This window comes from Magnolia sinica, chromosome 5, assembly GCF_029962835.1.
Source record: "Magnolia sinica isolate HGM2019 chromosome 5, MsV1, whole genome shotgun sequence".
Classification (NCBI taxonomy): Eukaryota; Viridiplantae; Streptophyta; class Magnoliopsida; order Magnoliales; family Magnoliaceae; genus Magnolia; species Magnolia sinica.
The window spans coordinates 10,914,719-10,930,192 of NC_080577.1; the positions used below are offsets into that span (position 1 = coordinate 10,914,719).

The following is a 15,474-nucleotide window of genomic DNA, read 5'->3' on the forward strand; positions in this document are numbered from 1 at the left end:
CAATGGCTAGGAAAGTGGATCACCATCCAAACCAGTTATAAAAGTTTTAATCATTGATCTGAACCGACCATCATGCAGGCCCACCTTTAATTGCTTGCGCTGTCACTTCGATCAAACTTTCCTATCCATCCACTCAATGTCAGGTAAAATGGAAGGTTTTAATTAATCATATTTGAAAAGGTCTACCCATTGGCATGGACCATGTGCCCACTTTTTATAGCCTATGCATCTCAAAAAACACATTGATCAGGCAATCCAAACCATCCGATTGGCAGCCATGAAAGAGGTTGCGCAATATACCGACAATACGCTAAAAAGATTGGAAAACAAAATAACGTTTTTAATGGGAAATTACTTTTGAGAAATACTTTCCTTGGAAAAAAAAAAAAAAAAAAACTTTCCTAAAGATCCAAACAGTGATTAATGGTAATCTGAGCCATGAACTAATAATAAAGTAATAAATGTAACACACCCGTCCTCTTGAAATCTTAATAAAGTAATAAATGTAACACACCCGTCCTCTGGAAATCTCTCTCTCTCTCTCTCTCTCTCTCTCGAACAAAACCCATTTCACAGAAAGCCATGGTGTACGTGAAGCAGATGCAGCAAATCTCAGCCACATCCTTAGCGGCCCGTTTGGATGCACTATAAAACTGAATTGCAATATTTAATTTAACAAGATGAACACTACTAAATTGCAGTTACTTGGCACTAAGATGGAGGATTGGGCTCCGAATTGCAATTACATTGCTTTCAAGTTGGAACGGAAAAGCAATCTAAGTGTGACTGCTTGGAGAAGTCGCTACAATTCAGTTATTTCCTCTCTTCTTTAACTGAATGTTTGCAATTCAGTTAGCTCGTACACATCCAAACGTGGCCCACACAATGTCCAATCCCATCCTAGCCTAGTTCGAGCAGCACCCAACTCTCTTCAGTGCGGAAACGTCATCTTTCACGTTTATCTTCTCTCCTTTGCTCGGGACAGCTGCTGCTCCAGCATCGCCAGCCTCCACAGCCTTCTTGCTCACAATTCGGTATATCTGGGTCAAAACCTCGGCGAATGCATTCTCCACATTCGTGGCTTCTAGGGCTGAGGTCTCCATGAAAAAGAGAGACTCCCTCTCTGCGAAAGATTTCCCATCGTCGGTCGAAACGGCCACGAGATGGCGCAGGTCAGATTTGTTCCCGATGAGCATGACAACTATGTTTGGATCCGTATGATCTCTTAGCTCCCTGAGCCACCTCTCAGCATTCTCGAAAGTAGCATGTCGGGTGACATCATATACAAGTAATGCACCAACAGCTCCTCGGTAGTAAGCACTAGTGATGGCTCGGTACCTGCACACAAATTTTAATTAAAGGATAGCAAAGCAAGGGCAATAGAGTTCGGAACCAACCTCAGTGAGAATGTATAGTTTGAGAAATGCAACATGGAGAACGGATGCATGGCTCATGTGTGTTAACGTGGCACAGGTGTGTTGAAATCAAAGCTTACAGGGGGAGGGTGCACCATGCGGATGTCCTGGTCTACAATTCTTTTGTAATTGTGTGACCAACCTTGTGAATGGACCAGTCCGATTTCTGGACCAGGGCATCTATACTATGTCAAGGGCTTGATACAAACAGCTTGGATCTCTCACACACATGTAACATCAGCATGTGTGAGCCACAAATCCATTGGAATGGGATTCACAAGTCTCATTAGCAGGGCTAATAAATAATTAGGTCTCTCAGTACATAAACTGGTCTGCAACAGATACTCGTCAGTTATGATTTTAGAGCATGCACATGAGGTCTTGCTACGTTTATTGGTATCATGGTATGCCAAAACAGTTAACGAATGGTAACAGTGGTAACCATTACGCATTATAGGGCCAAAACAGCCGTAATGCTGTTACAGAAAATATACCCTGAAATGGGGCTGAAACAGGTTTTTTCAAAAAGGAAAAGAAAAAAGCCACAACAGCCGTCACCATTACAGCCACCAGTACCGTTATGGAACGCCTTGATTGCTATCAACTGTTGGACATCTATATATTATTCAATCTCTGCATGTGAATGCATAGCAAAAGGAACATCTATGCATCTATCAAGTTCAAAAGAAAAGGAACTGCACCGTTACAAAGAAAAATCAATGAAGCATAAATAATTAGAACGCATGCCTAACAGGTCTAAAATCTCAATAGCAGTCAGCAGTGACTCGTCCAGGTGACTTGTGGTGTCAAACCAGATCGGATCTGACCGAGTCCGAGTCAGCTCATATGAGTCACACAGAGTCTTTTGAATCTTAGAACCATGTGACTTTAAAAAAAAAAAAAAGGCATATGAGAAACTAGAAGGCATGTCTGGTCTTAACAGCATATATAGATAGGCCTGTTTGAGATGTTATGTGTTAAAAGACATGCGGATATCAATCAAAGAAAGAAGTGAAATATCTAAAAGAATTATAACAAAGTAACATGAAATTTCATATTCTCTAGTGCATGACCCTGGATGAAATCTCTTATACCATGATATCCCACATTCCATTTCAGATTATCTATGACACAGCAACCAGAAGAAAATAGCAAGGCAACATGTGTTTACGTACAAAATAAATAAATAAATGACAACAACCAGAAGAACATAGCAAGGCAGCATGTGTTTACATACAAAATAAATAAATAAATGCACATGCATAAGATGGTTGAAGAAATAAAATAGTGCATGGAAATAAAGTTGTACAACATATTTCGTTCTTACATTAACTAGTGCAGGACATGAGATCTTGTTCAATGTTGAAGTGAGATTAATGGTCATTGCCATTTCTGTAATGGATAACCATCTTGGGCTGACATTTTTTAAGCCTGGGTTAACCTCACATAGAAACGGTCCAGTAAATCCCTTTATCATTTGACTTCAGAGATCTATACATATGAGGTCCCATAGATCGAGAAAGGCAACAAAGACAAGATCGAAAGAGGGTACGGTTATATTGAGAAGTATCATACCAGTCGTAGCCTGTTTACATCTCCTACATTGCCCAATCTTCACCAGATCATCACTTTCAGTTGCCGAAGGCTGTGATAGTTATTTCAGGTGTATTGGTGCAAGGATATGATAGTCGCTTCAGGCTTCTCATGAAACCATCATAGTTCTTTGCATGAAGAACCTTCATTATTTCTTAAAAATTTTCCAACATGCAAATCACTACAAATTACTTTGTAAAACCCCATTATCAAATCTTTTATAACAACTCTATAAAATTTTGTCATATGGTAAGAGTAAAATAAGTCCTAAGACTAGGCTGGACCTGAAATCCTTTCACGTGCTAATTGTGTCATTCACCAGTGCTCTGGAAAATAAAATGGCCGCCAGCCTTACATCAATCCTTCTCTCTTGGACCAGCTGGTGCATTGCTTCCAGACAGAGTTTCCACTCTCAATCTTTTTAGAAAAGTTAATGATTCAACCCATATCAACATTGGTCCGTGCTGACAAGATCAAAACAGATTCGAACCCCCCAAATCCCCATTGGAAAGGAGTCTGCAGTTGCACAAATCTTCTAAGCAGGTGCCACACCCACTTCCTAACCATTTATCCTAGCTAACATTTCAAAACAGAAACTGGCTTCTGCACCTGAATTCGTTGCCACCAGTGTGATAAATATGGATGCAATTTGACAAAAAAAAAAAAAACAAACAAACAAATCTCACGATATAGTCACAAAATATTAATGAAACGTTATATCGCATTAACATTGCAAGATTTTCAAAACGTCAGTTTATAATTTTCCACAATTTATTTTTAAATTATTTTTGAAAGGTGTATTTTATCACTAAATTACGCAACATTAACACGACAAATTTCACCATATTGTCATCAAACATTAATGAAATGATGTATCACATTAATATTGCAAGATTTTCAAAATCTTGGCAATTTTTAATTTTCCAGAATTTTATCGTGAAATTATGGTAACATTAACATGAAATGTATTAAAAATTTCTAAATAATCATTACATACTTTTTCTAAACTTTTTAAAATGACGAACTAATTTAATCTATAATAAATATCTTAAAATTTTTAATTTTCAGCAAGATTTTCCTGATAAAATGCCAAGGAAAACCTCAAAATCTGAAAATCTCTCTAGAAATTCCCAAACCGAGAAATTGCTGAGATGAGATTTGTCACTACGGTTGCCACTTTCCCTCATGTTTCTTGCAGCTATGGAAAGGACAGGCCAACTAATTCCATGTCGATTTCTGCTAATTACTTTTTTCCATCTGCTTGATGACATGATGCAGCAACCACGGACCACCATGAAAGAAACAAAGAATGGCCTTGATTAAAAATCATATTATCAGTTATTTGCATCCATACAGATGAAGACACAGGATTCTTCCTGCATAGATTGATTTGGGAGGGGAGGAAAAGTTTTTTTTTTTTTTTTTAAAGATAAAGATTGATCGAAAGATACTCAAAAACCTTTTTTTCTCAAATTTTCCCTAAAAATCAGGTTGTCCTCTAGTAAGTCATTTCTACAGGAACAAAGACATACGCACTCCTGCTACCAGCATAATGCAACAGGTTGTCTTCATGACACAAATTCTAACAAGATTTCTGAGAGTGGTTTCTTTTTCTTTTTTTTTTCTTTTTTTTTTCTTTTTTTTTTTGAGAAATAAGATTTCTAAGAGAATTGTTGAATTTCTTTTATCAGGTCTCCACATAACTATGTTAGAACATGATAAGGTAAAATAATTTCAAAAACAGTCCTAGTTCCCTTGTCAAAGCATAATTGAGACAACAAGTCAATGTTCAGCCAGAAAATAAATGAAGATTCTTTCAATTTGATTAAACCATTACTAAGAACTAACCCTGAAATCTTTCGAGTTCTATAGAAACTCAAAATACACCACATATTTCAACTTTAAAATGATATAATGGGATTATGAGATAAACTATCCTTCTGCAACTGATGCTTTAACGCATTCCTATAAGGGGTTGTTTAGCTCCTAGGATTCCAACCCTGGAAAATGGATTACTGGGTGGCAGACCAAAATCAGATGGATTAAGCAAATCTTATCCTCTGATCAATGGACATTTTCCTCTTCAAGCTCTGTCCTGCAAATATCCACATCCACATTCCCAACAGCTCTTTCTCAATATCCAAACACCAAAAAAAAAAAATGGATTCATAAGAATAGCTTCCCAGTAATCAAACACTAGAGGCAGAATTTCTTCCACTGGTAATCCGTTTCCCAGAAACATATTCACAACCCCCTTTAAGATTCCAGGGAGCCAAATGACCCAAAAGAGAAAATGTCTTCAGCACTCTATCTACTTTCTCCAAACATAATCAATAGAACTTGGGACTTGCAACTAGCAGGCTCTCTTGTCAACAAATTGGAGACACCATTTGCTGTTTGACCAACATGGAGGGGAAAAAGAAAATTAGCCTAGAGGCGAGGTTGCAGATCTCATTAAAAACATTCAATTTCCAACATTTCTTAAGTCTCCTTTGACAATCCTCTAGACCTTGATATTGAGCCAACCATACATTCCCTCTTGCATGCTGACACTACACCAGTACATTTAATGGCTATGGGTACATGCATAATTTAGTAAAATGTCATCATAAGCATAGGTAACAGACGAAATCAAGTAAATAAATGAGGATTGAGGGAAAGGTTGAAACTTAAGCATGTGAATGTACCAAATGATGTGTGGTCTTAGGCCCTAATGAGGAGACTAAAAAGATTAGCCAATCTAGTATGGAAACATAAGGCTGAAGAAAGGAAAGGTCCTTGGAAATATCTGATAGGGTGAACTTCCGGCCACACATGCCAACATGCAAGATCCAAACCTAACACAGGGATAGACGTGATGAGGTCGATCCCCATCTTCCTCAAGGGGATAATTACTCCGAATCCACGGAGCTTCTCTGGACTCCTCATAGAGATTCCTCAAATCCACAAGGCTGAAGAAAGGAAAGGTCCTTGGAAATATGTGATAGGGTGAACTTCCGGTTGCACATGCCAACACGTGAGATCCAAACCTGACGCAAGGATGGACGTGATGAGATCGATCACCGTCTTCCTCAAGGGGATAATTACTCCGAATCCACGGAGCTTCTTGGGACTCCTCACAGAGATTCCTCGAATCCACGAGGAGAGATAGAAAATAGAAATAAATTCTAATAAATTCGAAATAAATTGATTGATGATTTTAAAACAAAAACAAAAACAAAAACAAAAAAAACAAAACAAAACAAAAAACAAAAACAAAAAACAAAAAAAACAAAAAAAAAAAAAAAAAAATTACAATCCTTTAAATAGTGATATCAAACCTAGGAAGAAGTTTCGGAATCAAACTCCCTAAAAAACATGACTTACTATAAATAGTAAACTTACTATTTATAGACGGTCATGATTTCTACTACACTTCTTGGTTTTTAGCCAAAAATAGTAAGTGTCCAATTTGGCCTAACCATGTTACTAAGCCCTTTTCATGTTGGGCACGACTCCTAAAGCTCCAATGATCAAGAGTTATGATCGAACTACAACTTACTATAAATAGTAAAAACAAAATTAAAAAGGATTTTCGACCATCGATCTGATGGAATCTCGCAAATTTCGGCATGGGCAACCCGACGTAGCGGAGTTGGGTGGCTAAAGTAGCTTCTGCTACCCCAAAATCATATATGGTCATGATATGCCGTAAAGGCCATTACAGGGCTGTAAAGGCCGTTACGTAAAGGTAACGGTGGCGGGGTCGTAAAGGCCGTAACAGCCGTTATGGAAAAAAATGACCTGTATTTGATGTTAACAACACGTTAGGTCCCTTATAAAGGCCATGAAAACCTTGTAATTGTCTGTTATGGGAAATATACATGTTTTCCATACTTTTTAATCAACATTACGAGGTAGATATAGGTTTTTGGGATTTTTTTCAATAAAAAAAGAGACCATAATGACCGTTACAGGGGCCGTAACAGCCGTTACGACCCATATCGTAAAGGTAATGGTGGTGGCCGTTACAGCCACCGTTACCGTTATAGAACACCTTGTATATGGTACGTCGAAGAACTCATTCCGGTTTGCAAGATATGCCTGTTTTAGGGTTCTGACGGTCCTAATCACTTCTGCCTCCGATCGGGCCTTCTCTAGTCCATCTTGGACATGAAAGTGTCCACAACCCGCTCTACATCAAAACCACTTATCGGGTGTGCCCCCAACATGTAGAATCGTGTAGGCCAAAAAAATTGGGAAGCACAATAACATCGACTGTGGACCATCAATTTTCTCAACCATCCATTTCTTTTAAACATGTGTGGCTGGCCCAACAGACATGGACCTAGAGATTTTTGGCCCAAGGAATTTCCACAGTTGGAGCCACTTTGTGTGGGAAAACCTCCTCTTTATCTTTGGGACAAGGTTCTAGGGAGAATCCAAGAGAATCCAAGGTAGATTGAATACTTGGAGAGGTAAGACCATGTCCCTTGGGGGAAGATTAACCCTCCTTAAAGCGTGTCTTTCCAATCTTCCTGTTTATTTTATGTCTATTTTCAACTGTCCTTCTACGGTCTTATATAGTATAGATAAGATGCGGAGAGATTTCCATTGGGAAGGCAGTTCTAAAAACAGGAAATTTCATCTCTTGAATTGGAAAGAAGTTTACTTTCTGACATCCCCAAGGAGGAGCAGGTATTAAGAAACTGGAGTTGGTTAATAAGTGTCTATTGGGTAAATGGGTGTCGAGATTTTTCTAGGAAACCGACAGTTTGTGGAAATCTATATTGGTGGCAAAATATGGCATCTCTTCCTCTGGTTGGTGGCTTAAGCAGTCCTCTGTATACCTGATGTCCTTCTCTTGCAAAAATATTAACAAATTAACCCTCTTGATCTTTTCCATATTGAAATTCCTGATTGGAAATAGCAAGAGGGTTTGGTTTTGGATAAACCCTTGGATCCTTGACCAACCACTTCAATCTGTCTATCCGGATCTTGCCGCGTTATCCACAAACATGGATATCTTGGTGCCAACCTACTTGTTTTAGAAAGGAGAAGAGAGGATTTGGATCCCCTCCCCCCAAAAAAAATGAGGAGGGACTTGAGGGATTCAGAGATAAGTCTTTAATCTCTCTCCTATCTCAATTGCAAGAAGTCAAGATAGACTAGGATTCACAAGACTCAATCTTGTGGAAGGTGGCAACATCAAGAGTCAATTCATACATTCCACATTGATCTTGTGAAGACCGGATATTCTAATCTCTACATTCCCATTTCGGAGATATGGAAGTATGGAGCTCCACCTAAAGTAACGGCTTTTAGGTAGTTAGCAGGGAGGAAAGGAATCCTCACTATTGATAATCTCCAAAAACGTGGTATGATCCTCCCAAATGTTTGCCTCTTGTGCTACAAGCAGGCAAAATCCGCTGATCACATTTTCCTCCACTCTATATTCTCATCGGGCATTTGGAATGAGGTGTTATCTCTTGCGTTGGTTCTTTGGGTCATGTCGCGATCCATTGAATAGCTTTTTTCTGTCCTGACATGCTGAGGGTAGGGGAAATCTTGGGAGAAGGAAGTGGCAGGGTAGCTCTGCTTGCGGTGCCATGGTCAATCTGGGCTAAAAGGAATGGCCGATGCGTCTGCAACAAGAGAAGTTCCGAAGCGGGGGTTTATTTGACGATTACTCAATTTGTACAGGATTGGTCTCCTTGAATTTTTAGGGTTTTTTTTCCAATGGTGGCATTGGTTTATTGTTGTATCTTTAGTTCTCTTAAGTTTCTTTCTTTTTTGTTTTCTGTTTTATTGGATGTGCCCCCCTTTTGTTTCTGCTTTTTCTTCAATAAAATATCACCTTAAAAAATAAAAAATAAATAAAAATAAAAAAAGAAGAAGAAGAAGAAGAAGGAAATAAAGATAAGCGGCTTGAATTTTCATGAAAGCACATGTGGGGGCAAGTGAGTCCTCTTAGGCCTTAGCAGGGCCTTAGGAAAAAAAAAACACATAATAATAGCGTGAGAACTAAAACAATAAAGTATGATTTTGCATCCTAATGGTTTCCTAATTGGTATCAGAGCCAACACCACGTCCTGTGCTCGAGTCACGGAAGGGGCAACCTTCTGTGGAAATGGCAACCTAAACTAGAGTCGAGTCGCCACAACATGCAAAGTTGTGCTTTTATAAGAAAAATAAAGGGATTTTTCTCGTACGCCGCCTTTATTTTGTCTATGGACCAAAAAACTATTGCTTTTTTAGGTGAGGGTTCGATTCCCCTCCTTGGCTTTACCCGACACATGTGGTTGTGGGTGATTGCATGTATCCGCAGGGGTTAGTCTCACTTCAAAAAAGAGGTGGGGACACCCTGTCTTAAAAAAAAAAAAAAAAAAAAAAAAACTATTGCTTTTAAACTATTTATGCAAAATCACCTATTGTTTGCACCATTAACCCCAAAACTGCTCGTCGTTAGTCTCTTGTACATTTTGACCAAAGTATTTTCATATTGATGAAAATACCCATCTCATTTTTTTTAAATTGAACCTTTCTTTAATGTACTTTAATGAAACAAACGAAACTAGGTGGGGCCCACTTTTGTAATACTTGCAAATCCAAGCCGTCCACCATTTTTGCCATCTCATTTTAGGACATGAACCCAAAATTCAAGCAGATCCAACACACGTGGGTCCCACGATAGGAAAAAGTGGGTTGTGGCTTGCAACCATTAAACTATCAATAATCAATTTATTTTTTTTAATGTTTTTAGGCAATCCAAACCATTGAAATGGCATTCCCAACTATTTAGAAGGTCATTTCCAGTGGGTTGGATGTAACCATTGGTTTTGCATCTGATCTAAAAATTTTGTGGCCCCATGACGACTTGAAGGGTCTGGGCTCAACATGCATTGTTACTTGCCATATGGCCCACCTAAGCTTCGAATCTATATCATTTTTTGGCCCAAGCCCTAAAATCATATGAGGAAAACGGTGGAGAGCTCGGATTTTTCGCAAAGAACACGATTAGACCCACTATCACCAAGACCATCTCACATTGAAATGAGTCAGAGGTGACCTTTTCATGCAACCGTTAATTTTGGTGTGGCCCACCTTCATGATGAAAATCTGAACCATCCACCATTTTCACCATCTCATTTTAGGGCGTGGGCCCAAAATCCAAGCGGATTCAATGCAAAGATGGGTCCCATGACATGAAAATGTGGATCCGTGGCTTACCACTGTTGAAACTATCAATGGTCCAATTTTTATTTTTTAAGTCATCCAAATTGTTGAAATGACATTTCCAACCGTTCAAAATGTCAATACAATTGGGCTGAATGTAACCATCAGGTTTTGCCCCTGATCTAAAATTTTTGAAGCCCCATGACGATTTGAAGGGGTTGGGTTCAATATGCACTATTACCTGTTGTGTGGCCCACCTGATCTTTGGATTTGTATTTTTGGGCCAAACCCTAAAACATATGAGGAAATGGTGGAAGGCTCGAATTTTTCATCAAAGAACATGATGGGCCACACTATCGGGAAGACTATATCACGACCAAGAGTCAGTGACATGACTTCTTCATGCAACACTGAATATTGGTGGGGCCCAGTTTCGTGATGCTTATCGCAAATACGAATCGTCCATCATTTTTGTCATCTCATTTTAGGGCATGGGTCCAAAATTCAGGCCAATCCAGTGCAAAGGTAGGTCTCACAAGGAAAAAGTGGGTCTGTGGCTTACCATCGTTGAAACTATCAATGGTCCAATTTTGACATTTTTAGGCCACTCAAACCATTGAAATGGCATTCCCAATCGTTCAGAATGTCATTCCCAATAGGTTGAATGCAACCACTGATTTTTGCCCCTAATAAAAAATAAATAAATAAATTGCAGCCCCATGACAGCTTGAAGAGCTAGGGTTCAATATGCAAAGTTACTTGCCGTGTGGCCCACTTAAGCTTCAAGTCTAGAACATTTTTTGGGCCCAAGCCCTAAAAACCTATGAGGGAAATGGTGGATAGCTCAAATTTTTCACAAAGAACCCCCACGTTCAAATGGGTCATGGCTTGGACATAGAACGGGATAAAACTGTGGTTCTTCACTTCTTACGAGGGCAACTTTGTCATTTTCCCACTTACCAGTAACTTTATGTTAGTCCAAAGTTGTCCAGGCAGTAGAAGGTCCGTATGTGGAAACAATAGCAGGTTTTGGAGAAAATTTTCAGTCCATAGACGAAATGGAGGCGGCTTACGGGAAAAATCCCAAAAATAAATTTCAAGAATAAAATATTTTACTTTTAGAAAATTATTTTTTAAATGTAAACACGTTATATATGAAAAATTTCTTGAAAATACTCATATGGATTTATGGTAAGAGGGGGTTTTTTGCCTCAAGAAACCCGGGTTCAAAATTTTACAAGGACAGTGTGAAGCACCGTCACACCATTTGCACACGCACGTGCAACATGGATTGTAAGGTTGTTTGAGTGCCTTTTTGGTGCTTTATTAAGCACATTTTGCAAAGCCTAATCTTTATGGTGCAATTAGGAGTAAACATGGGTCTAGCCAAAGGTTTGACCCAAGGGTGTCTAAGGTTCCAACCATGGTGTTGGTTGATTGTGCTTGACACATGGTTGTGTGGATGGCATCATTGCACATGCCATACACGTGGTGGCAGTTAGGCTGATTAGGATATAAGTGGTTGTTACATGTGGTACTGGTGCAACCCGGTTACCAAGTCAATGACATCTCGACACCCAAATTGCAAAGAAATGGACAAGAATACATGTGGTACTGGTGCAACCTGGTTACCAAGTCAATGACATCTCAACACCCATATTGCAAAGAAATGGACAAGAATATAGCCACAAGAATATTTTAGTAGAGAGGGGGAGAACTTTATTGATATCAAACTTCTTCTCTTACAATACCTACGAAAATCTCACACTTCAAAAATATTGGAAAGCCTACCTCCTACAACACCCCACATTTTATAGGGCCCTAAATGAATCTTCAATGAGAATCCCCAAAACCACCCCCAAAACTAAGAGATTGATTTCAAATCAATCTAATCAACCTAACAAGATAAAATGCCTAATAATAGTAAAAGAATATCAGGAAAATAATCCTCCAAAATCTTCGATCACATATTCAAATTAGCCCCTATATCTTCAATCACACCTTTAAATCAATCCCCATATTTCACATCTTCAAATTAGCCCCTATATCTTCAATCACATCTTTAAATCAACCCCCACATTTTCCGCAAATTATAAACCGCAAATATTGATATTTAGGCCCCAAATCTATAAGTAGTCCAAAATCAATACATGTTGGGCCCCACAGTGGGTTTTGGGCCTAGGTGAGCAGTGGACCCGCATCAATTCACCCCAACTTTGCAAAAACTCACCCTCGAGTTGAAAACCAATCTCAACCTTTGGACTTGTACTACCTCTACAACAAATCTTCTTTTTCTTTGTTGGAAGCTGGTCATGTAATACTAAGTGTCGGCTTAGCACAACTATTCTTAGAGTCCACTGTAGATGATGTCCTTTTCCTTGCGCTTTTGAGTGTGCCAATTTGTTTGTTGTAAGTTGTAAGTTTAAAGTTTTTAGTGGATCCTGAAACATTTGCCTTATTTTTCATACTATAATCATCTATTGCAAATGTGCTTCAATTTCAGTGCTGAGACCTATTTGCATGTCTATCAATGTGACTACCACTATCTGCGCATCCATCAACTGATCCATAAATGAATTCAAGTATAGGTCCAACATTAATGAATAGATCACTTCAAATGTCAAAATTTTCTTTGACTCTGTGGATCTCTTCGTCATTTTTAAAATTTTTAACTTCAATTCCACGTTCTCTATCACATTCAAGCAATTGAAGGATTCGACCAATATTTGCTTCATAAACCAGGACCGCCCATTGTTGGTTAGGACCTTGGTGGGGACCTTCCCCTACATGCCCATGTGCTCCAACTTGGTCTTCAGATTCCCTCCACACCGGAGCTCCCCTACTAGATTATTGAGATTGCATGCTATATGCATGAGTTGATCTACCACTACATGAGTGCTTGGATCAATTGGATTGCTTGCACAAACTCTTCTTCCATCACCTCCTTCAAAGCCATCAGGAGATTATGTAGAGTTGGTAGTTCCCCAACGATCACCCGCTCTGATACCAAAATGGCATAACCCAATTATTGAGTCAATGTGATCTTGACAGCCAAATCACAAAGAAATGGACAAAGTGTACAACTACAAGAATATTTGAATAGAGAGGGAGAGAACTTTATTGATATCAAACTTTTTCTCTTACAATGCTTAAGAAAAAGTCACACTTAGAAAATATTTTAATGCCTACCTCCTACACTACCCCTTTCATAGACCCTAAATGAATTGTCAATGAACCCAATTATTGAGTCAATGAGATCTCAACACCCAAATCACAAAGAATGGACGAGAGTACACCTACAAGAATATTTGAATAGAGAGGGGGGGAACTTTATTGATATCAAACTTCTTCTCTTACAATACTAACGAAAAACTCACACTTAGAAAATATTGTAATGCCTACCTCCTACACTACCCCTCTTATGTGAATCTTCAATGAGAAACCCCCAACTAAGAGATTGATTTCAAATCTATCATAATTAATTCTACATCAATCTAATCTACCTAAGATAGTAAAAGCTTAATGATAGTAAATACAAATCTAGGAAATAATCCTCCAAATCTTCAATCATATCTTCAAATTTGCCCCTATATCTTCAACTACATCTTCTCATATCTTCAATAGCATCTCTAAATAAGTTCACACATTTTCCACAAATAGTAAATTACAAATACTGATATTTAAGCTCCAAATCTATAAACAAACAATCCAAAATTAGCACATGTTGAGTCCTATGGTGGGCTGTGGGCCTACATCAGGTGCCATGTGGCAACAATTTTTTACTATTATATAATTGTCTCTGACCAAAAGAAACATAAATAACCACCACAAGAAATAGGTCTTGTCCATTCATGACAACATGAGTGTTGTATGTCAATGCCGAAGAAGTACAATAATGTCTCTCCAAGATGGACACCAACTACCTAACAGAGATTTATTAAACACTTAGAAGTGCAAATCTTCAAATTGAATTAAAAATTAGTCATTTCATTACATCTTGAATAAAATTTAACATCTCTGGAATATCCAGAAAAGGGCAACAAATCTATCGTAAGATATTGACTATTCAAGTAAAGAACTGAACTGACAAATCTGATTATTTTCGTCTCAAATTTCTTCGCTTCAAGAAAGGGCTACCTGGACAACCAGAGTGTAGCAGCCATGCCTTCTTAGGATGGAAACGACTACCTGGATACCGGGCCACTGCCCACATCGGCTGCAGAGCATGTTAGAATGTTATGATCCCAATGGTTGAAAAGAGCCTGGCTGGATTTGTTCCATCAGTCCAGAGACTTTTGGCTTATTGTTTGGGTTCTTAACAATAACCAAGTTGGCCACCAACTCACAGATCTATTCTCATTTATAACCACCAAGTCTAATAAGCAAGGGGAAGGAAAAAAAAAAAAAAAAAACCCTCTCAATATCAAATTCCGCCAAAAGCTAACATTCAAAATTTCGAAATCAAAGCATAGAGCCTCTCCAGATCTCAAACTACAAAACCCATCTCCAAATCCAGCTCAAAGACCCAATTCTCAGCAAACCCAACTCAAATAATAATAATAAATAATCAAATACCCTAACCCCAACAGGTAGCACAACCTAATCCATAAAACATGCACAAAAGAAACCAAGATATAGAAAACCCACACCAGAAATCCAAAATTTAGAAATGGGTTTTGAAGGAGATCACCTCTCTTGGCCCGCCGTGTCCCAAATCTGGGCCTTGATGACCTTCCCATCAACGTTCAGGCTCCGAGTAGCGAACTCGACGCCGATCGTCGACTTCGACTCGAGGCTGAACTCGTTTCGAGTAAACCTCGAGAGCAAATTCGACTTCCCGACGCCAGAGTCTCCGATCAGAACTACCTTGAAAAGGTAGTCATAATCATCTTCAGCTCTGTAAGCAGCCATCTCTCTCTCCTCACTGGAAAAAAAAAAATCCACAGAACAATGGAGAGAGAACCGCTTTATTCTTCTTTCTTGAGAGATTTGCAGGAGGCAGGCTCTCTCTCTCTCTTTCTAGTGTTGCGACAATGCGAGACTTCTGTCGGCCTGGCTGGATTCCAAAATTGCTAAAAAGGGTAGGCGTGTTTAAAGCAAAACCGGCGCATTTGAAGGAAACTGAAATGACTAAAATAGCCTCCGAAGAAGGGCGTAGTTGCAATCGGATGTCGGAGGGGTTTTTAGTCATTGGTAGGTTCGTTTACGGGCAGGATGCCAGGATGTGCGTCAGTCTATTTTGGGGAGTTATTTGATGCTCTGGCAGTGTGTGTATCGTGATGCTCGATACGGATGAACTCTGAAAGTATAT

General features: G+C 38.9%; 1 protein-coding gene across 1 annotated transcript; it reads right to left on the minus strand.

Moving 5' to 3' along the window:
- Positions 1 to 586: 586 nt before the first annotated feature.
- On the minus strand, positions 587 to 15,235 carry LOC131245424 (ras-related protein RIC2). Its single transcript, XM_058244879.1, has 2 exons — positions 14,854 to 15,235; positions 587 to 1,338 (listed from the first exon to the last, which is right to left on the minus strand). The coding sequence occupies exons 1-2, from the start codon at positions 15,072 to 15,074 to the stop codon at positions 906 to 908; spliced, it is 654 nt and encodes a 217-aa protein (XP_058100862.1). The 5' UTR covers positions 15,075 to 15,235; the 3' UTR covers positions 587 to 905.
- Positions 15,236 to 15,474: the final 239 nt, after the last annotated feature.